This window comes from Prionailurus viverrinus, chromosome F1 (genome assembly GCF_022837055.1).
Source record: "Prionailurus viverrinus isolate Anna chromosome F1, UM_Priviv_1.0, whole genome shotgun sequence".
Lineage (NCBI taxonomy): Eukaryota > Metazoa > Chordata > Mammalia > Carnivora > Felidae > Prionailurus > Prionailurus viverrinus.
Window position 1 is genome coordinate 15397883 of NC_062577.1, and position 21578 is coordinate 15419460.

The window sequence follows — 21578 nt, forward strand, 5'->3', positions numbered from 1 at the left end:
CTGCTGTATGGAACCACTTAAGTCTCACTTGATTCCTTTTGTTTGTTTGTTTTAATGTTTATTTATTTTTGAGAGAGAGAGAGAGAGAGAGAACGAGAGAGCATGAGTGGGGGAGGAGCAGAGAGAGAGGGAGACATAGAATCTAAAGTAGGCTCCAGGCTCTGAGCTGTCAGCACAGAGCCCGACACAGGGCTGGAACTCACAAGCTGTGAGATCATGACCTGAGCCAAAGTCGGACGTTTAATCAACTGAGCCACACAAGCACCCCAAACTTGGTTTTCTTTTTCAAAAATTTTGTTTTGTGTTTTTTTTAACCTAGCTGAGTGAAGGTTGTTCTTAAGTCAGTATCACTGAGTAGTCACAAATTTTTCTTAAATGTTTTGAGCTAGTACATCTACTACCCTTTGCCAAGGGCACCTGTGTATTAGGGCATTCTTTCAAAGCTCAGGCAACTTATAAATCTCTGTTGGTCTTCACAGGTAAGCAACTGGAGCCCTCTCCAATTTTTCCTGGATAATTACACTGCCCTGACAACCATTCTACATCCCAGGAACACATTAGAGCTTTTTCAAAAGCCCCTGTGGCTGTTTTGTTGCCCACATCTTCCTTTTAAATTTCTGACTCAACTGTTTGCCCCATTTGGTATCACAGCTTAGACAACTGTGATACTACATCTGAGTGTTTTCAACAAGACCTTGGGTATAAGTCTAGCCCCATGGAGCCTCTGAGTCAGGTCAAACAGAAAAACATCCCGTGAATGTGGCTCTCTCCAGTGAGTTCTAAGTCAGGTCAGATAGTGGGGCTTTCTGAGAAGCTCCTGAACCAATTTTTTCCCAATACTGGCTACAAGGCTGCTGGTTTTCAAGGATTACATACCACAGAGTTAGCTCATTTTTTATACATTTGCCTGTATTTCTGTTGCTTATATGGAAGTGTGTTCCTACATTTTGTTTTCTGTTTACTATTGTAATTGCATTAAGTAATCACCTCAAATGACAGCAATCAGCTTATACTGTGGAGGTATAAATGTATAGCTGCAATTGGCAAGTGCTAAAGTAAAAATGGGGGAAAAAGTCCTGTTTCAAGTGCTGTGCTCAGGTAAAATGTATCAGTTACAAAGATTAAACTTCTCTTTTGCACTAATAATTCAAAATGGAAAAACATTTCTATAAAATAAGGCTTTGACTTCTGGTTACCTTATCAATTGAAAATAATCTGATATTATAAAAATAGCACAGTACAGTATAAAAATACTATTTTATTTTCAGGTTACTAAAAAACAAAAGGAGTAGGTAATGTATTAAAAATGAAGGGATATAAGTAAAGGTTAAATTATCTCACTGTGTACTGCAAAAAGACTGTACAGTAGCTGGGTAAGAAAAGTAGTGTAGAGACTAAGCATAAAACGGGCAATGTTCCTACAGACTTGGCAATCTCAAAAGAAACTGTGCTACAATACTCAGAAGCAGCTTACTATGTGCAGTGGTGATTTATTTTCAGCAAAACATATACTACTGCAAAAAAAACAACACCACCATATACTACTCCATCAATTATTGTTATTATGTCATCATGCTGCTATTGTCTTTTTTCAGTTTTATTTTTTTACTGTACTTAACTAGTATTTGATTTGACTATAAGTTGCTTAAGAGCTAGGAACATAAGAAAGTGATCCGTAGTTTTATACTTGTACATATACTTTAGTAACATTATGATAAAAATAGTTTATATCAGAGGGGAGAAGTCCTCAGTAATTTTCTTTTACAAAGCGAAATCCTTTCTGAAGTGTCACCGTAAGTTTTAAAAATATTCTTAATAATTTCAGGATTTAGCATATGATCACATTTCTATGTCTTCTGTTTCCCCCAAACTTATTTTGAAAATTTTCAAACCTGCAGAAAAGTTGGAAGAGCGATAAACTGAACAACTTTGTACTTTTCAATCTAGACTCACCAAATATAAATATTGTTACCTTATTTGCTTTATCCTTTCCTCTACAAATAAACAGACTCTTTTTCTTCCCCATGAACCATTTGTTAAATAAGTTTCAAACACCAGGATATTTTACCTATAAAAACATCAGCACCTACCTTCTACAAACAAGAAGAATTTCGACAATACCATTATGTCATATTCAAGAAAGATTGATAAGAATACAATTTAATACATTCTATATTCAAATATCCCAGCTGTTTTAAAGAAACAAAACCCCGAGTAGCTACTTATTTATTTAATTTTGTTCAGGGGTCACTCACTATATTCAATTTCTATGCCTCTTTGTTGTTTTCTGTATAACAACTTCCTAACACTGTTATTTTTGAGCATCTCAGGTAGTTGTTTTGCAGACAGTTCCACATTCTGAATTTGTCTGAATATTTTCTCACCATTATGTTCATGTTAAATATTTTTGACAAGAATACTATAAAGATTATGTTCCTTCCTACTGCATCACATGGCATATAATGTTTGTACCAACGGTGTGGCAAAATTTGATTTCTCAGTTAAATGCCCCCATGGCCTTGTCAATGTAAAGAAAATTTGTTTCTTTTATTTGAACCAAATTATGCTACATACACAACCATTAAGAGGAATACCAACAGAGAATAATTTCCAGCAAAATTAGTAATTTTCCTGTAGGGATACCACAAATAAAGTGTTTCACTATTAATAAGGTAATCATGATTAATATGGTAAAATTACAGGATGAAAATAATCTCTTTGGAATACTGTAGAAATATCTTATTGAACTTAATATTTAATGAAGAGTTCATTACCTTTACTGAAGTAACAATAAAACAACTGTAACTGAGAAGTTAAAGTTTTTAAGTGTAGTTTATGACACAGCCATGCTAGACTATGTTCCAAAAAGGAAGCATACAAAGGAAACGGGTTCAGTCCATAAACAAAATGGCCAGTGGGAAATCAAACTCAATTTTAGAAATCTTGAATTCTATTTTCAGGTTTCCCAGATACTTGTGAGCTTATAAAACTTTTCAGTGTCCTAGCTTTTGGATGTCACCATGATGGGGCTGGGGTCAGAAAGTAAGCTGAAGAAATAAAGTTTTCCTTAGGCAGGGCAAAAAACTTCTGAATATTTTAAAATACGCAGGTCCAGGGGTGCTGGGCTGGCTCAGTCAGTAGAGCACATGACTACTGATCTTAGGGTTGTGAGTTTGAGCCCCATGGAGGGGGGCAGAGTTTACTTAATTTTTTTAAAAAAAGTAAATGAAAATAAATACATAGGTCCACTAGTTACTGATATTTACCTCATATAGATAACATTACTGATTTTAAAAACAATAATTACGTGATTTGTTATTGCCTTTAAGCCTTCACGGATGTCCTAAAATACGATGTTAGAGATCTGAAAGAAAGCTAGTCTTTGGAAAGAGAAGGATCAAACAAGTATAAGTTACATAATACAAATGCATATGAAATACTGTGGAGCATTTCTTTTTTTTTTTTTTTTTTTTTTTAAGTTTATTTTTGACAGAGACAGAGTGTGAGCATGAGCTGGGAAGGGGCAGAGAGAGAGGGAGACACAGAATCCGAAGTAGGCTCCAGGCTCCAGGCTCCAAGCTGTCAGCACAGAGCCCGACGTGGGGCCCGAACTCATGAACTGTGATATCATGACCTGTGCCAAAGTCGGACACTTAATCGCCTGAGCCACCCAGGCGCCCCTGGAAGCATTTCTTTTTAACACCCACTCTGGATTGGTTGTTAGATCTCGTTCATCATTTGAGAAAGAATCAATCAGCAACTGTCATTGCTTATTCTTTACCAAATACAATCGGCTCGGGTTCCAGCCTAAATAAAACCTCAGACATAGTAAATTTAACGCAGTATTAGTTAGCCTTTATGAAATACCCCTCTAATTCTTACCAATCTGCAAAAGATATACAAGTAATTGTGAGCAATATTGTCACAAAAATAGTAATTACTTATCTGTATATTAAAGCCACAATCATCAAATAGTAGTTAAAAACAAACAAAAACAACAAACAAAAACAACTTCCAATTCTATATGTGAAACACTTGGAAGTCACTTTATCTCAATACCAAATAAAAGGTGAACAGATTAAAACATCAACGACTCTTTCCGGATTCCTAAGAGAGGCGACAGCTGTACTCAAGATTGAAGAGACAGGTCAATGAATGAATTAATGAATAAATGAATAAGCCCTGACTCGTGAGGGAAACTGTGATAGAAAACAGTGTCTGGATAAAAATCTGATCTGTAACTGATGACCTGCTAGAGGCTCAGTGTGAACAAGTCTGAGAGTTAAAAACTCCAGGGAGACCCACTCATAGACGTCCTCCACAATTTTATTAGATTTATTTCCCAGAGCTTGATCAAGTTCACAGAGTATCTTTGGAGTAGCAAAAATACTCCGTATGATGCTATAATGATGAATTCATGTCATTATACATTTGTCCAAATCCATAGAATGGACAACACCAAGAATGAAGCTTAAGCTAATCAATGGACTTTGGGTGATTATGATGTGTCATTGTGGGTTCAATAATGTTACAACTGTACCTATCTGGAAAGGGATGTTGAGAATGAGGGAAGGTATGCATGCGTGGGAGTAGGAGATATATGGGGAAATGTCTGCATCTTCCTCTCAATTTGCTGTGAACCTTAAACTGCTCTAAAAAAAAATAGTATTTTTTAAAAAGTCTCAGTTATATATATTTTCCCTAAACATTGGTTTAAAAAATCTCAGTTACAAAAAAAAGTAGCAGAAACATTTATATGGAAGTCCTCCTTTGCCTAACTTATTTGAAACCCCAAGATACAAAATAGATTAAAGTAGAGCTGCTCTGATTACAGCCCAAGTAGGAACAGGAACCCTTTTTATACTAAGCCTCTTTTCTCCCTATCTGCCTGGCCTTCCTTTCCACCACTCGACTCCTGAAGAAACTCAAGAAATATAATTCAAGGGGCACCTAGGTGGCTCAGTCTCTTGGTTTCAGCTCAGGTCATGATCTCACGGTTCCTGGGTTCAAGTCCGGCATCAGGCTCCGGGACAACAGTGTGGAGCCTGCCTCGGATTCTCTCTCTCTCCCTCTCTCTATGCCCTCCCCCCTCTCAAAATAAACAAACTTAAAAATGAAAAAAAAAAAAATTAAAAAGAAGTAATTTGAAATGAAATTACTGTATTGATGAATATGAAAAAAAATATTTTTAGTTTTCCATACTGTTCTTCCCCACCCCCCCCAGGGAGACAGTATATTAATGAATTCCAAAGCTCACGGGTAAACAAAAACTTCTACCCCTCCCCCCAAATCAACTCAAAATATCAAAAATAATAGAAAAAAGGTTTAACATTTGTATTTATTTGAATTTATCTGAAAATATATACATAACATATTAGTTGTGGAATATAGTTTTATTATCTTACTGCAATAAAGATTAGAGGTAAACATAAACCACACAACCTAAAATATTCAGAGCTTCTAAGATATGAAATAAGCACAAACTGTAGGCAAAAATTCCTGATCTCACAGTTTGTCTGCTTAGTTTCTATATAATAAAATGTGAATTACTGGGGAAATTTAAAGACCTATTTTCCTCTTGGCAATATATTTTTTTTAATGTTTATTTATTTTTGAGACAGAGAGAGACAGAGCATGAACGGGGTAGGGTCAGAGAGAGAGAGGGAGACACAGAATCTGAAACAGGCTCCAGGCTCTGAGCCATCAGCCCAGAGCCCGACGCGGGGCTCGAACTCACGGGCCGCCAGATCGTGACCTGGCTGAAGTCGGACGCTTAACCGACTGAGCCACCCAGGCGCCCCATTGGCAATATTTTTAAAAGTCAGAATTTTATAAAGTCGTTCAAACATCAAAAATCTAAATCTAGAGGCAATGTCATCCAAATCTTGAAGTCTCAATTTTAGAAATATAGTATCTGGCATGTCCACACTAGAAACAAAGCGCTGAAATCCGTAACTCAAAATGCAGTACAAAATTATTTGCTCAACTTGGCCCCGTTTGCTAAGTTTACACAGCCAAACTAAGCAGCTGCAAAAGTATCTGAACATTGATTTTGTGAGAATTAATTTGTTCAGTCTTCACTGATGAGCTTTACTTCAATCTCTTTTCACACACTTTTGCTTTACAAAGTCAAAAAGCAAATAATGCTAATAATGACTAATGAATATCAGAGACACTTAATTTTTTTTCATTACTAGAAAGGCACTATTAAAACAACTCCTGTCCATCACTCAGAGCCCAGGCTACGACAAAGCTTCTGGAGATTCCTCCATTTAGATAGGCGAATAGACAGGCAATTACAACATTCTAGGCAGGTCCACACCACCCTTTCCCTTCCCACTAACTCTTTGATATCTAGGTCCCTGAGGCCAGCAACTTTCTATCACTACCATTAATTAACCAGGCAATGTGACTTCAGGTCACATGCTCAGTTCTCTGGTTTTAATCCTCTGCTCTTTCTAACCCTTTGTGATTTTAATACTTTATAAGCTCTGCATCTAAAATAATATTTTACATATTTATCTAAAATGTTTGTTGACAGAGGATTTTCAGTTTATTTTGTCTATCATATTGTTAGAATCAGAACTCCCTTCTGAGTTATCTTATTACTTTCTTTGACATAGCCATTTGAGGCAAGATTTCAAAATAAAAAACTGATTAACCCTCAACTCAGGTCAAGTAACTATTTTCTGGTGTGTTTCACAACTGTCCCTCCATTTCCAGGGGCACTTTCATCTGACCCAGGGTGCATAGAGATCTGTATTTTAAACAATGTGCCAGAATTATTGTCTTTGTATAGTAGTAATATAATAAATTAGTTTTTCAATCATACTCTTGCATGAAGTCTAAAATGGAGAATTTAAGTATAAAAGATAATGCAGATTTGGGGCTCAGTCTATTTAATTACCTCTTTATGCTATTTTAAAAAAATCAAAATATATCCTATTATCTCAATAACAGTTCACAAGAAAGATTTATTTTTCTTTTACTGGACAGATCTGAGCCTTGTGTTTTCTAAATGCTGTTAAAACAGAGACTTAATATTTTAATGCTGTTATGTTCACTAGACAACAAAGCTTTCTTACTGGGACACATAAAAGGCCTACATCTACATTTCCAAATTCTTGTTTCACCAATTCAGAAATTTGTCAATATCTTTTTATTTTTTATTTGAGAGGGAAAGCACGCACGCGCGCACACACACATGCATGTGAAGGGGGAGGGGCAGAGAGAGAGAGAGAGAGAGAGAGAGAGAGAGAGAAAGGGGGGAGGGGGGGAGGGAAGGAGGGAATCCCAAGCAGGTTCTGTGCTGTCAGCACAGAGCCCAATGCAGAGCTCTATCCCACAAACCGTGAGATCATGACATGAGCTGTAATCAAGAGTTAGATGCTTAACCAACTGAGTCACCCAGGCACCCCTGTAAATGTCTTTAGTATAGTTACTACAGTCCCAGGGGAAGGGAAAGGAGAAGGAGTAGACGTAAAACTGCTGAGGAATAATCTCAAAACACCAATGCTTGGTCTCCTCTCTGAAGATTATAATTTGGTAGGTTTGAGATAGAAACCAGATAAAATTTTTCAGTTTCTCAGATTTTAAAAGCTATTGTTCTAATGCTATTTTTCACAATATATTGTAATTTATTTGCTTGTCTATCTTATCTAACGAGCTGTGACATCAGGAAAAGTAGGATTATTTTTTATTTTTGTATGCACAGTAACAAGTATATTTTTTTTTTAGCTTTTTTTTTTTTTTCAACGTTTAATTATTTGTGGGACAGAGAGAGACAGAGCATGAACGGGGGAGGGGCAGACAGAGAGGGAGACACAGAATCGGAAACAGGCTCCAGGCTCCGAGCCATCAGCCCAGAGCCCGACGCGGGGCTCGAACTCACGGACCGCGAGATCGTGACCTGGCTGAAGTCGGACGCTTAACCGACTGCGCCACCCAGGCGCCCCACAAGTATATTTTTTAAATGTGTTTCTGGAGTTAATAAATGAATGCTATAACTCTAATGAAAAGAATTCCAGGCACTCTGGTAAGTGTGACAGAGGGGGAAAAAAAAATTTTTTTTTTTTTTTTTAGAACGGTTACAAGGTCAAGCTCCTCTAATCAGTACGTACTTTCCTTCTAGGTACTGAGAAACCTTTAGATATATATTTCACGTTGTAGAAGCAGACCTGTAAGTAGAACTGCAGAGTGCAAAGTCCACTGAGTAAATGTGCTTATGCTGGTCAGTATCACACCAGTCTTCTAAGGATCCAGGGTGTAACTAAGTATCACTTAACTGCAATCTCACAGATGTTTCATACGACCAAAGCTTCCCAAGGCTGACGCTCCCATTCCATGTGTCTCCCAACAAGCTTTTATTCAGAATCCAGTATTCCAGAGTTATATCAAGTGGCTGGTTTCGTTTTTATTTTTTGCAATTTAGATCTGGTGCAGATCCATCTTTTTGTATCCATTCCTCCATCATCCACCTAAATATCTGTCCATCCATCTGCCTGTACAATAAGGGTTAACATCTTCTATCCATCAGGTGCTGAGTTACCTAAACCAGCTTTTGGTTGTTTGGAAAAAAATCTTTGTCTTCACTTGTGAAAGATTTTTTGGCTGGATATAGAACTTTGGGTTAAATTTCTTTTAGCACTTTATTTTTATTTAAGAGAGCGAGTGAATATATGTGCAAGTGGGGGAGGCACAGAGAGACAGAGAGGGAGAGAGAGAATCTTAAGTGGGCCCCACACCCAGCATGTAACCCCAACCCAGGGCTCGATCTCACCACTGTGAGATCCTGACCTGAGCCAAAATCAAGAATCGGATGCCCAACTGCTGAGCTACCCGGGTGACCCTCTTCTAGCACTTTAAATGTGTCAGCGGCGCCACTGGTTTTTGGCCTGTATAGTTCATGATGAGAAGTCTGCTATAATTTTTATATTCCACTCTCTATATTTCTTTCATTCTGACTACCTTCAAGAATTCACTTTGTTTTCAGTATTTTGACTATGACTTAACTAGGCATTTTGGGTCCATTTTTTATTTTATCCTCTTTGAGGTTCTGTGAGTTTCTGGTATCTGTGATTTGTTATCTTTCATCAGTCTTGGAAAACTTTTGGTCTTTATCTCTTCAATTTTTTTTTTCCTTTTCTCTCCTACTTCTACAATGCCAAATACAAGTGTGTTTTATTATCCAACAAATCTTGGATACTGTGTTGTTTTCCCCTCCCACTCTTTTCTTGATGTTTCATTTTGGGTAATTTTTATTGACCTACCTTCAAGTTTATTTAGATTTTTCTTAGATTATATCCAATCTGCTAATGAGCACATCTAAGAAGTCCTCATTGTTAATATCAAGGTTTATATTTTAGTATTTCCATTTCACTTTTTAAAAATACTTTCCATCTCTCAACTGAAAACTCTTCATCTTTTCAAGTATATTGTCTACCTTTCCTGCTAGATCCTTTAACATAATATTCAGTTATTTAAAAATTTCTGTCTCATATCCTAACATCTGGGTCATCCATAAATCTATGGATTTCTTCTGAGTTTTGGTAACAGAATGCTTACTCTTACTTGTCTGTATGTCACATACTTTTTTTTATTAAACAGAAGAGATCATATACAGAACAGTAGATACTGAAATAAATGGTACTTCTGCTTGGAAATAAATATACCTCTTTTTCTGTAAGGCCATTCATGTAAGGGGATCAATCAATCTAGTCAGTGGTTAAACAGCATTTCAGTTTCAGTTGTTAAGCTGGCCATTAAGTGTACCACAGGCCATTAAGTGTACCACAGGCTTCAAATCTTTCCAGTCATGAGCTATCATCACCTTGTGCTTAGTGTGGATCCTGGTCGAAAGAAATTTTTCTCTGTATTCCTGTTCTACTCTTACCTTTTTATCAGTTCCTGCAGGTCAGCCTAAGAGAGAATCTTTCTCCATGCTCTTCTCCCTCCCTCAGTGGCAGAAGGGTCTTAACTTGTTCCTTTTGTTTTATTTGGTTGTTTTTATTTATTTTTTTTGCTTTTTGTAGTAGGATTCCATTTGGAGCAGGGGATCTCAGTTCTTCTGGTCCATCATGAGTCTTAGGAAGAGTTCATATGCCTGAGCTTCCAATGTGGGGTCTTCTTAGCATTCCAAGCCCCCGCCATCATGGCAGCCAAATTCTACATATATCTTGTGCATGTTTTAGGCAAGAGAGAGTTTCATGCCACTTCATCAGTGGTAGTAGATCTCTGCTTTGCACTGATGCAGGATACTGGGCTCAAGAAGTTTTCCTCGTTCACTTCCAGTAGCTTAAAGTTTCTGCTCCATATGAGAAGAGGATTCGGAGAAATGGATGATGTCTTGTGCTGGTCTTTCGGTAGGGACTGATCACTTTGTGAACTCCTGCATGCCTGATGTAGGCTATTGCCCTCACCCATTCTTTCTTGTTAGAAGCCAGTGGAGTGACATGGAGAAGAGCATATGAGTAAGTGGGCATTCCCCTTTTGTTTCGGGCTTCCAGTTATTCTACACAGATATGCCAACCCACACGTGGCCTTTAAGAATGCATTAAAATTTTAGCTCATTTCTTCTTACCAGCTTCTATGGTGGCTACTTCTTCCTCTTGTGGTCTGCAATTGGTGAATAGTTCATGTGTCCCATCCTTCCTTGGAGGGGCTTGTCATTCCTTGGAATTCAGTTCCCATGCCTTGTGACCTCAGCTCTCTGACAGGGGTCAAGAAAAGTTATAATTTTGTAGCTCATACAGCTTTTTCTATTTTCAAGATGAGAGTAACATTTTCTGGTGGTTTTCTATATACAAAGCAGAACTCCCAAAGTGCCTATCGACAGCATTTTCTTATCATATTTATGAAACACACATTCTAAATTCTTGCATACTTACAAAAAAACTACACTGGTCCTGCCTGGTGTAGTGTTTCTTTTCACTCACACCAGTCTACGATAGTAACAGCTCAATCTTCCCTTGTTCACACTGCAGCAGCACTTTTAAAGTATCCTGGCTAGAAAATTTTAACATATATACTGGCAAACTTGGCCTCACAGTCAGTTGGTTGTCACACTGACATCAGCATCACTATATAGCCAGTTAGATATAAAGTCTGATAAAATGACTAAGGAAAAGAATAAATACAAGGTATAAATATAAGAATAATTTCTAAGTTTATGGAAGGTGAAAACAGTATTTTCTCAGCAAAATCTCAGATATTTTTATTGGATTAGTAATCTGAAAAAGGCCTTTACCTAGGTTTCCTGGCATGGTTCAGAACTGACAGGGAGAGTTAGCAAGAACTACAGTGAGCTGGTGGTGATGAAAATAAATCACAAAATATGTGTGAAGTGAGAGGAAGAGACATAAACATGGGTTTGAGAGCGACCGGTAAGTGCAGAATGACAGGCAGGACTAGAGAAAAAAAGAAAAGAAAGGAAAGGAAGAAGAAGAGGAGGAGACGAAGAGGGACCTGACAGAAGAGGGGAAGGAGGGAGGTAAGGAAGAGTGAAGGCAAAGAGAATATAAGAGAGAGAAAGAGAAGGGAGAAGAGAGAGGAGGAAGAGAAGAGAGAAAAAAATGAAGGAAAAAGTTGAGAGAGTAAAAGAGAGTGCTAGAGAAAGAGAGAGCACGAGCAAGCATGAACACGTAAAAAAAGAAGTTTCTGAGATGCTCAACTTCTTTCTATCCACAGATGGTTCTATTATAGTAGACGAGTCCAGGTTTCCAGATTCCTGTATGAACGTAAGAAAAAAATCCCAGATCTCACCAAAACTCCTTTCTTTAGGTCATGAAAACATATTTCCTTCCAATAAAAAATATTTTGTTTTTCCATTGAACATTGTACAATGACTCATTTAAAAATTAATCTGCCAAATAAAGCACTTACCTAGCACCTAATTTTTGACCAGTAACAACCATTCATTGACTCTCTACCATCTAGAACTATCCACTCCCATCATCTCCCCAATTAACCAGGTAGACTCACAGACTTCTACTTTTTTGCTTAAAAGAATACCGTAAAACTACAGCCTCATAAATTTTAAGTCAGTGTCTAAAAGTTCTCATCACATATTTAAATATTTGCAAGAGTTGTCATTTATAATATATTTGTGTGGTGACATTTTAAAATATAAATTTAGTGTACCTAATGAAATCTAAATACCACAGTGATTTGATGTTCAACATCATCCTTTTAAAAATACATGAATAAGCTATTCTTTAATAATGGAAAACTTTACATACTCTTTTCCTTGAATTTACATAGACATTCTCCTTGCAAAGTAAAATTTATCCAACTGATTTCATGCTTTTTATACTATCTTACTTATTCTCTCTTCTCTGGAAAAAAAATGAACATTAACCTCATTTCCTGTGACCAAAATGCTCTAACTGTAAGAAATTGTTTCCATATGAATTATCATTAAAATTATTAGTTGCACACAATTGATAAATAATACAACACACTTTGACAACTGTATTATTAAACAAAAGTAACATTTTATTGGAAATGTATATTTTCAAAACGGGGTTGTGCAATCCCCTCTCCCTGTGCCCTCTGTCCCCATTTTGTTCTGGTAACTGTAAATAAATATTATACACTCTTAGAATTCTATTCTTATTGTCCAGCATTAATTCTATTCCTCAGGTTCATTTATTTCTATAGATATGTCATAGAAATGGAAATTTTTCTCAATTTTTTAAATCCCAAATTTATGCCAAAAATCTCATAGTAATCTATCATCAAAAAAAACCTTTTAATGATTTATTATTTTGATTAGACCATCCTTCAATTTTACTGAATGCAAAATTTATAACCTTGTTACTTGGTAATTAAGAGCAACTGAAAATCACAATTTCTGCAAAACACTCAAATGCTTTTACCGGTATCAAATCAAATATACAGGATGCTAATCCTTTATCCCAAGTAGTTGGAGCAGATAAGTTTTACAATACTGAATTTTTCTGATTTTGACAGGAAATATGCTTCATATTATGTACCACTCCCATTAAGGTTTATGTCAGCATCCTGTAATCAAATATATTACTATTACTGCTGGAAAACTTACGAAAAATTATACTAAGGTGTGTGTGTGTGTGTGTGTGTGTGTGTGTGTGTGTGTGTGTGTGTGTATCTGCTCTAGATCTGATGTCATCAAATGAGCACTGAATTTCTGGTATTCAAAGCTTTCTGGATTTTCACACTGCAGATATTGGGAGTGTGGATCAGTATTAATTATACCTGTTATTGTGGTGCCTGGGTGGCTCAATCAGTTAAGCGTCTGACTCTTGATTTCCGCTCAGGTCATGATCTCACAGTTCATGAGTTTGAGCCCCAAATAGAGCTCCTGGATGCCAGTGCAGAGCCTGCTTGGGATTCTCTCTCTCTCCCCGTCTCTCTCTTCCCCTTCCCCACTCTCGCACGCATGTGTGTGTGTGTGCACGCTCATCCGCTCTCAAAACTAAAAAAAAATTACACCTGTTATTGCCATAGTCTCAGAAAGGTTGCAAAAACTCCAAATACTGCAATTTTAATATAGTTTAGCCTACAAAGTGTTTTGGGTGCACTATTTCGCTTTGTGCTTTTGTGTTATTTTATGATTTAAATGTATTTTTGTCAAAACCTGACAGGGTAGATTTAGCTTATCAGCTTACATATTAAAAACAACTAGATTTATTCTGCCAGATTATCTTTTTGAATTCAAATTGAAGTGTTAATATGCATCCCTGTAATACCACACTGTTTTTCTGAATTCTGATGCTATGACAGATAAATGGATAAACAGGGTGCAAAGTTTATTGCCCAAAGGAATAAGAAGGTCCACATTCAATACCTGGTGCTAATAAGCTCTCAGCTTTGCTTCCCCCAGTGATACTTAAGAATAAGGAACAATGCATACTCTTCCACTTCCATTGCTGCACTCAACCGACATCTAAAGTAAAAGCACTATAACACTGTATAAAATATACTTTCTTTAATGCCATGTTTCGCTCTTAATAGAAATATCTATAAGAGAAAAAATGATAGAAAGTTACTCTAATAATGACATTTTGAATCATCCCTTTGATAATCCCGAGGTTTTTACAGCCTGGAACATGTACCATATTACAATTCATGAGGATGTGACATATGCTTTTCCCTTGGAAAACAGGAAAAAAGCTATCGTAAAAGTTGAAGTCAAAAGGACAACAGGCATGACACCTCACATGTCAATGTCAGGTATATCAACTGGCACATGAAATTTGGGGATCTAAAACTGAATCTTCTTAAATCTGTTAAGTTTCTACACACATTTGAAATACTTCCAGTGTTCCATCAGGATGTTCTTACTCCAGTTTGAAAGCTTCTGTTTTACATTACATACCAAGTATTTAAGTGTATCTTTCCACACACGAAGATTTTTTTAAAGCATGTGTATAAAGGTACTACAGTGATTTTATGTTGATTTTTCCTGTACTTTCAGACAAGTGGAAGCCGGTGAAGGTAATACAATAGGCTACGTGTATACTGCCACTCTATATGTAATGATTTTTTATAGACAGAAGATGGTTAGAGCCTTGATAATTATGTAAAAGGCCTTTATTCCCTCGATACCATACAACTTCATAGAAAGTGTATTAATCAGCCACTGCCACAGAACTGCTGTGTAATAAATATTCCAGAATGCAGTAGCATAAAACCTTCATTTATTCTCAACAAATGAGGGATAGCTTAGAGTTGGCTGATTTCAGTTCAGCTTGTTTGTGTGTCTGGAGGTTGAACGATTTGGCTGGGTTAATAAGCAGGTACTGCTCCAACTGTCTTCCCCCGCCACCCCACCCTCCGCCCGCCCCTGGACCAGCAGCTGGCTTGAGCATGTTCTCCTCACGGTAATGGCAAAGGGGCCAAGGCAAGTCACTGGTCAAACACAGAGTCAAGGGTGGGTGTTTCCCACAGCAGAAAGCACTATTTTATGGCAAAGCACATAGATACAGGGAGGGGTGAAGAATTGAGACCATTAATGCAATTTACTATCAACATTAAAATCTAAAACCTATCTTTCAGTATCGTACAATAGCTTAATATTGATTAAAAGACGACTAATTAATTTGGCTCTGTTGTTAAAATTAGTAGAATCTATAATGTGGTTTATACACCTTAAAATTAATTCAGAACCACTAATGGAAGAAGTATTAACAGGTGCTAGCACTGTATTTATGCACTGAAGGTAACAAAAAGATGAGATAATCATCAATCAATGGAAAGAAAGCTGGCTTAGACAAGCTTTCAAGCTCCTGGCTTATAATACTGACATGGCAATCTATGCATTCTATTTTAAGCTAGGGGTAGGGGGAATCTGGTCACATGTGATTTAATTCAATTTAGCCCATTAAGATAATATTTTAAACACAGTGTCTAAGAAATACCTGTAACTCAGATACTAGTGGCTAAATTTTATATTTTCTGCAGCAGCCCTTTATAATACACAGTATCTTCTTAGATCTTCATTCTAATTTTCTCAAGAAACAATCTGTAAATTATGATTCATCAATCTCCTGTGTTAAGTATATTTAAAAAAATCTAACCTTGCAAACAACGTGAAAACACCAAATAAATGTTTAAATTCAGAGAAAGGATTTCAATTTTCTAACATGAGTTTTCCAAAATATTTAAGGTATTGCATATGACCAATTTTCAATAATCTATAATATATAATAGTAAGCCACACTTAGAAGTCAATTTTTTAAAACTTCAATGAGGAAAAACACATTTTCTGGAACCCTTTCAGTAAATCACATAACAGGATGTAAAAACCTTCCTCCCCTATCAAATCCATATTTGAATACGCAACGGTAATCTTGTTTTACTCTGGCATTGGGCTTATTCAAATAATTTCCTTAAATATAACTCATGCTAACTGTAGGTGCTTACAAAAAAAAAACATAAATGATATAGCTCAATCTAAAACCTTAGTGAACTACTGGGAATGAAAACAACAAAAACTGAATCGTTTTGATGAAGTCTCAATCTTTCACAAAGAAAAACTTGCGAGAGACTAGTGTATCTGTTCACTTATAGCTGCCAAAACATCAGTCAACTTTAAGAAGTTTCCATGGAAATATCTTAAAAGTCACCAAGAAAAGAAACTATTTAATGGTACTTTCTATAAATGTCTATATGCTAAATTTTTTACATTGTTTGAATTAGTTTACATTTTTTACTTTTTAAAAAACTTTCTTTGTGACTTGGAAAAACAGCCTGCATACAGAAGAGTCTATACAACATATGTGAAATTTCAACCTCGTAACTAGTAAACTGGTTACAAATACAAACATTACCAAATTTTAAAAGCCTCTTGTACACCATATTTCTTCTCCATCTGACAGGTAAGCACTATACTTAAAGATATAATAATTATTTCCCCTCTCTTCTTTATGGTTGAATTTTATATTCCTGCAGTGGATAAATATATTCCTAAACAACAGTTTGTTTTTGCATGTTTGTAAATAGAATTACACTGTACATTCTTCTGTGACTTCCTTTCATTCAACCTATTTGCTTACTATTCATCCATATGGATTCATGGAGCTGCATTTCATTCTCACTGCTGAATGTTTCACAGTATGAATGTGCAAACAATGCCATTACATACATTATTTAAATACGTATTTCTCGGGGAGCCCGGGTGGCTCAGTCGGTTGAATGACCGACTTTGGCTCAGGTCATGATCTCACGGTCTGTGAGTTCGAGCCCCGCGTCAGGCTCTGTGCTGACAGCTCGAAGCCTGCTTCGGATTCTGTGTCTCCCTCTCTGTCTCTGCCTCTCTCCCACTCATGCTCTGTCTCTGTCTCAGAAATAAATAAACATTAAAAAAATATATATATATACATATATATATACGTATATATATATGTATTTCTCTAAGGCAAGGATTCTCAGACTTTGGAGTGCATAAAATTCATTTGGGGAGACTGTTAATTAAAAAAAAAAAGGTTCCTAGAGTCCATCAGAAATTAAGAATAAGGAACAATGCATACTTTGATTCAGCAGGTCTTGGTCAGGGTGCTAGAATTTGCATTTCTTATCAAGCTCCTAAGTGATATTGATGCTAACTGCTGTGCACACAACACTTTGAGTAGCAAAGCTGTAGGGTGTGTTTATCATTTTCTTATCATTTATTTCAAAGAGTTCTTCATGAAATCTGGATACTAATACCTTGTCATTGTAGGTGTTATCTTCTGCCAATTAATGACTTTTGCTTTAAATTTTATTGGAGATAAATTTAATCACCTTTCATTTATGGTTTATACTTCTGTGTCTTAAAGCCTTCCTTACCACAAGATCATGAAAATATTTTCTTACATATTATCTTCTAAATACTTTAGAAGTCTTACTGTTCATATTTAGGTAATTTTATCAACTGGAATTGACTTTGTGTATTACATGCGGTAGAGCAAAAATTCCCATAACAACTGTCAGAGTCCAAAAATTCTGTATTTTCCAAACAATCACCTTTGCCAGGTATCAAATGTCCATACGTTTGTAAGCCTGTTGCTGGTTCTGTTCCACTAATCTATCAATCCTTTGCCAAAATAAAACTTTTTATTTACCATGCTTTAACCTTGTTTCCGAGTGTCTCCTGTAAAGAGTACATTATTACATTGTGAACATTTTAACTAGCCTCTTAATCCCTTTTACTTGGAGCAAATTAGACATTTCCATTTACTTTTAGATATATCTGCGGTTCTATCAGCTTATTTTCTTTTTTAAGTACCCCTTCTAATTATCCCAAATATTTGTGCTACTTTCCTACTTTCCTGTTCTCTTGGATTAACCAAATATTCTACTCCTTCCACCTTGCCACACTAACAGTTTGGATTTTGTACTTTGGTTCTATTATTTTATTAGCTCCCTGGGGAATTACATCATGTATTTCATACTTCCCAAGTGTGTGTAGTGCTTACTCAATACTAGGTTTCAAAAACTGAATGATCGTTGGGGCGCGTGGGTGGCTCGGTCAGTTAAGAGTCCAACTTCAGCTCAGGTCATGATCTCACGGTCCGTGAGTTTGAGCCCCATGTCGGGCTCTGTGCTGACAGCTCACAGCCTGGAGCCTGTTTCAGATTCTGTGACTCCCTCTGTCTCTGCCCCTCCCCTGTTCATGCTCTGTCTCTCTCTGTCTCAAAAATAAATAAACGTTAAAAAAATTTAAAAAAAAAAACCTGAATGACTGCATCTATTAAATTAGTAACAGCTGAACAGATGCCTAACTTTAAATATCTCACTGCATTTAATATAAATACAAAATTTCCTTTGCAGTCTGTTTTTAAAAATATCTTGTAGCTACAGTGCTACTTACAGGCTGGAAGGCAAGAAACATAAATAGGTGAAAATTTTACTAGGGACGCCTGGATGGCTCAGTCGGTTAAGCATCCAACTCTTGGTTTCAGCTCAGGTCATGAGCTCATATCTTCGTGGGATCAAGCCCCACATCTGGACCTGCGCTCATGGTGCAGAGCCTGCTTGGGACTCTTCTCTCTGCCCCTCCCCCACTTGCACAGTCTCTGTCTCTCTCAAAATAAATAAACTTTTAAAAATTAAAAAAAAAAAAAAAGGTAATGATCTACGAGGTGATTCAAAGTTGTTTTTAGACTCTAGCATCCCCGAAAGTACACTGCATGACTAACTAATAGAATACTTTGTTTTTTAATAGTATTGGCTTTATGCATGCCACTCCCATTTGAGTTCACTCAAGTTACTTGCAAAGTTGAAAATAAAATGTCTTTAATATTCATTTTCGCCCTATTATTTTTATACTACTTACTGTTCATGAATGCTATGACACTAAATCCAAATTTGTTAAATATTCAGAAATTTAATTTATTTAACTATGAAGGAAAAGACATCATCCCCACTGGCAGCTGCTGTATAAAATAAAGGACAAGGCATATTTATAAACCTAGCAAGCCTAAACCTTTTCCCATTACTTAAATAACATGGGAAATTACAATAAAAGACACCTCAAGCACTTACACATCTACCTTACTCAAGTTTCTCCATGTTAACTCTAAAAAATGAATTAAATTAGGTTTCATACCACTTTAAACACTGGCTTCTTAAATTGAAAGGAATTAATTATACTTTGGGGTGGGGGCAATAGAATGGAGATCTGGAGCACAGAGGTCCATCTTTTAGATTCAGCCCTAATTTAAAGAAAGAAAAAATACTATAAAATAAAGAAAGAAAAGTAGTATAAAAAAATGCTTAGTGGCCTCCTCCTCAAGAAATGCTGTATCTATCTCTCTGTGGAGAGATACCTGTAAAACTGTTAAGAACAGTACATCTAAAGAGGCAGTGTAAGGATACTTGGTAAAGAAGAACTTAAGCTTTATGTGTAACATATGAAAGTTGAGAGTGAGGATATAATCTTGTACTACGTGTACAATTAAATATACACAATTTTTAAAGGATTACATCAATTTTTAAAAATTGTTTTATTCTTTGTTGAGAGAGACAGAGACAGAGCGTGAGCAGGGGAAGGCAGAGAGAGAGGGAGACACAGAATCTGAAGCAGGCTCCAGTGTGACCTGTCCTCAAAGAGCCCGACGTGGGGCTCATACTCACAAACGGCAAGATCATGACCTGAGTCCAAGTCAGATGCTTAACTGGCTGAGCCACCCAGGGGCCCCTGATCACATCAATTATAAGCACTGAAGATGCATATATCAGATAGCCTCAGACAGCTTTACTCAGACTCAAGAAATCTGCGTGGAAGAATCTTTATAAAAATTCTGAGTGAAAAATTTCAGAGTAAACAACATGAGTCAAATATAAGGAATACTGAAGCCGATCATGGAGGGTTTGCAACGGAAGCAAAGGAATCTATATTTATTCTTTAAGTAATAAGAAGCAACTGAAAGTTTCACAGTAAGGGAAGTAATATGTAGGTATTTAAAAATAAATTATCAAGAACAAAAAAACAAAAAACAAAGGTTATCTTTTCCTTTTGAAGACTGAGTTATTATGCCAATCACAAAAACTACAAAGTATCAAAAATAAGAAAACAATATTTTAACTGTCGTAAAATACTACGTTGTATGACTATATCATATATATTGTTTTCTTATTGATGAACTTTTTTTAATTAGGCAATGCTGTAAGGAACATCTTTTTCTTGGTTGAATCATATGAAATTGGTGTTTTTGTAGGTCAAAAATATTTGAATAGGGACGAATAAAGTAAGTTTTATGGTTAAACTTACTTTATTCTCTTTATGCTAGCAGTAATCTTTCATTTTGGACTATACAGTAAATGGTAAATGTTACCTGATTGTTTTTACTTGAATTTCCCTATTGTTAGTGAAGTTAGACATATGTTCATATGCTCATTAGCCACTTGGATTTCCTCTCAAATTTCCCACTTATATTCTGGGCTCATCTTGAGTACGGAAAACAAAGCATTTCTTTACGGAAAACAAACAGTATGTTTATGCATATGAACTATTTAGCTTATTGAGAATAACAAAGACTTTACAGTAACCAAAACTAAAATTGTTTATTGACAACAGAGTTAAATAAGATATTTCAGAATTCCTGTTTGTTCCGGACAGTATACCTTCCCAGTGAATATATTATTCGCACAAATGCCACTCCTAAATCGGAATAGTAACCTTACTATTTATAGTAAATGGATTTATATCACTAATTCTAGGGGGGAAAAAAACTATTATTACTTTAAAAAGAATGCCTTAAGAGCATATATATTTCCTATCTGTTATACAAAATACAGTTTAAAAAACTGCAAGACACTTCAGGTTAGTATGCAAGCAACTCTGATGATCTCTTAAAACCACAGACTGCTATGAGTTCAACTTACTTTAATCTTGCAATGCTATCCCAAACTGGCTTTAGCGAAGATAGATTGGAGAAAAATAGTTTTTCTACCTTTTTATACTCAATAAGAAAATATCATGTAGTAAACAAGTAATAGACAATTAATAAACACTTTCATCTATACATTAAAAGTGTGGCACCTGGGTGGCTTAGTCGGTTAAGTGTCCGACTTCAGCTGAGGTCACGATCTTGTGGTTCACGAGTTCGAGCCCTGCATCGCACTATATGCTGACAGCTCAGAGCTTGGAGCCTGCTTCAGATTCTGTATCCCTTTCTCTCTGCCCCTCCCCTGCTCGTGCTTTTTGTCTCTCTCTCAAAAATAAATAAAAACGTTAAAAAAAATTTTTTTAATATTATCCTCTCTTCTGGTAAAAACATGCTTCAGATAATCTCAGTGCTTAAAAGAGTTTTAAATAGTGTAAAATAAGATTCAAAGCATGTTCTCAATATTAACCACAAAAAAGTAGTTTAAAATTCCTAGTCTACTATTTTCAAGCAGGACCATGACTTAGGACTTGATATTTTAAAAGAAATACTTGTGAATATTTAGTATACCACAAGAAATTTCTCATGCTATATTCTCCATTAAAAAAAAACAACAACAAACTAGACATCTTTCTATAATATGATAAAAGGTAAAAGAGCAAAATGATGAAGTAAAAGAGAAAAATATATTACTTGTACCAAATAGAAATATAAGCTCTAAATGAAGAC

At 36.0% G+C, this 21578-nt stretch overlaps 1 protein-coding gene across 4 annotated transcripts in view; it reads right to left on the reverse strand.

Moving 5' to 3' along the window:
• The window catches only part of COP1 (COP1 E3 ubiquitin ligase), a 259112-nt gene that overhangs the window by 69009 nt on the left and 168525 nt on the right, over window positions 1-21578 (reverse strand). Inside the window, exon 16 of one of the 4 annotated variants that reach the window (XM_047840425.1) lies at window positions 10580-10708. The exons of the other annotated variants lie outside the window; for them this stretch is intronic. Coding sequence (XP_047696381.1) covers window positions 10701-10708 — 8 coding nt within the window. The 3' untranslated portion in view covers window positions 10580-10700. Of the gene's footprint in view, window positions 1-10579; window positions 10709-21578 lie in introns of those variants that run through there. 4 annotated transcript variants of the gene reach the window in all.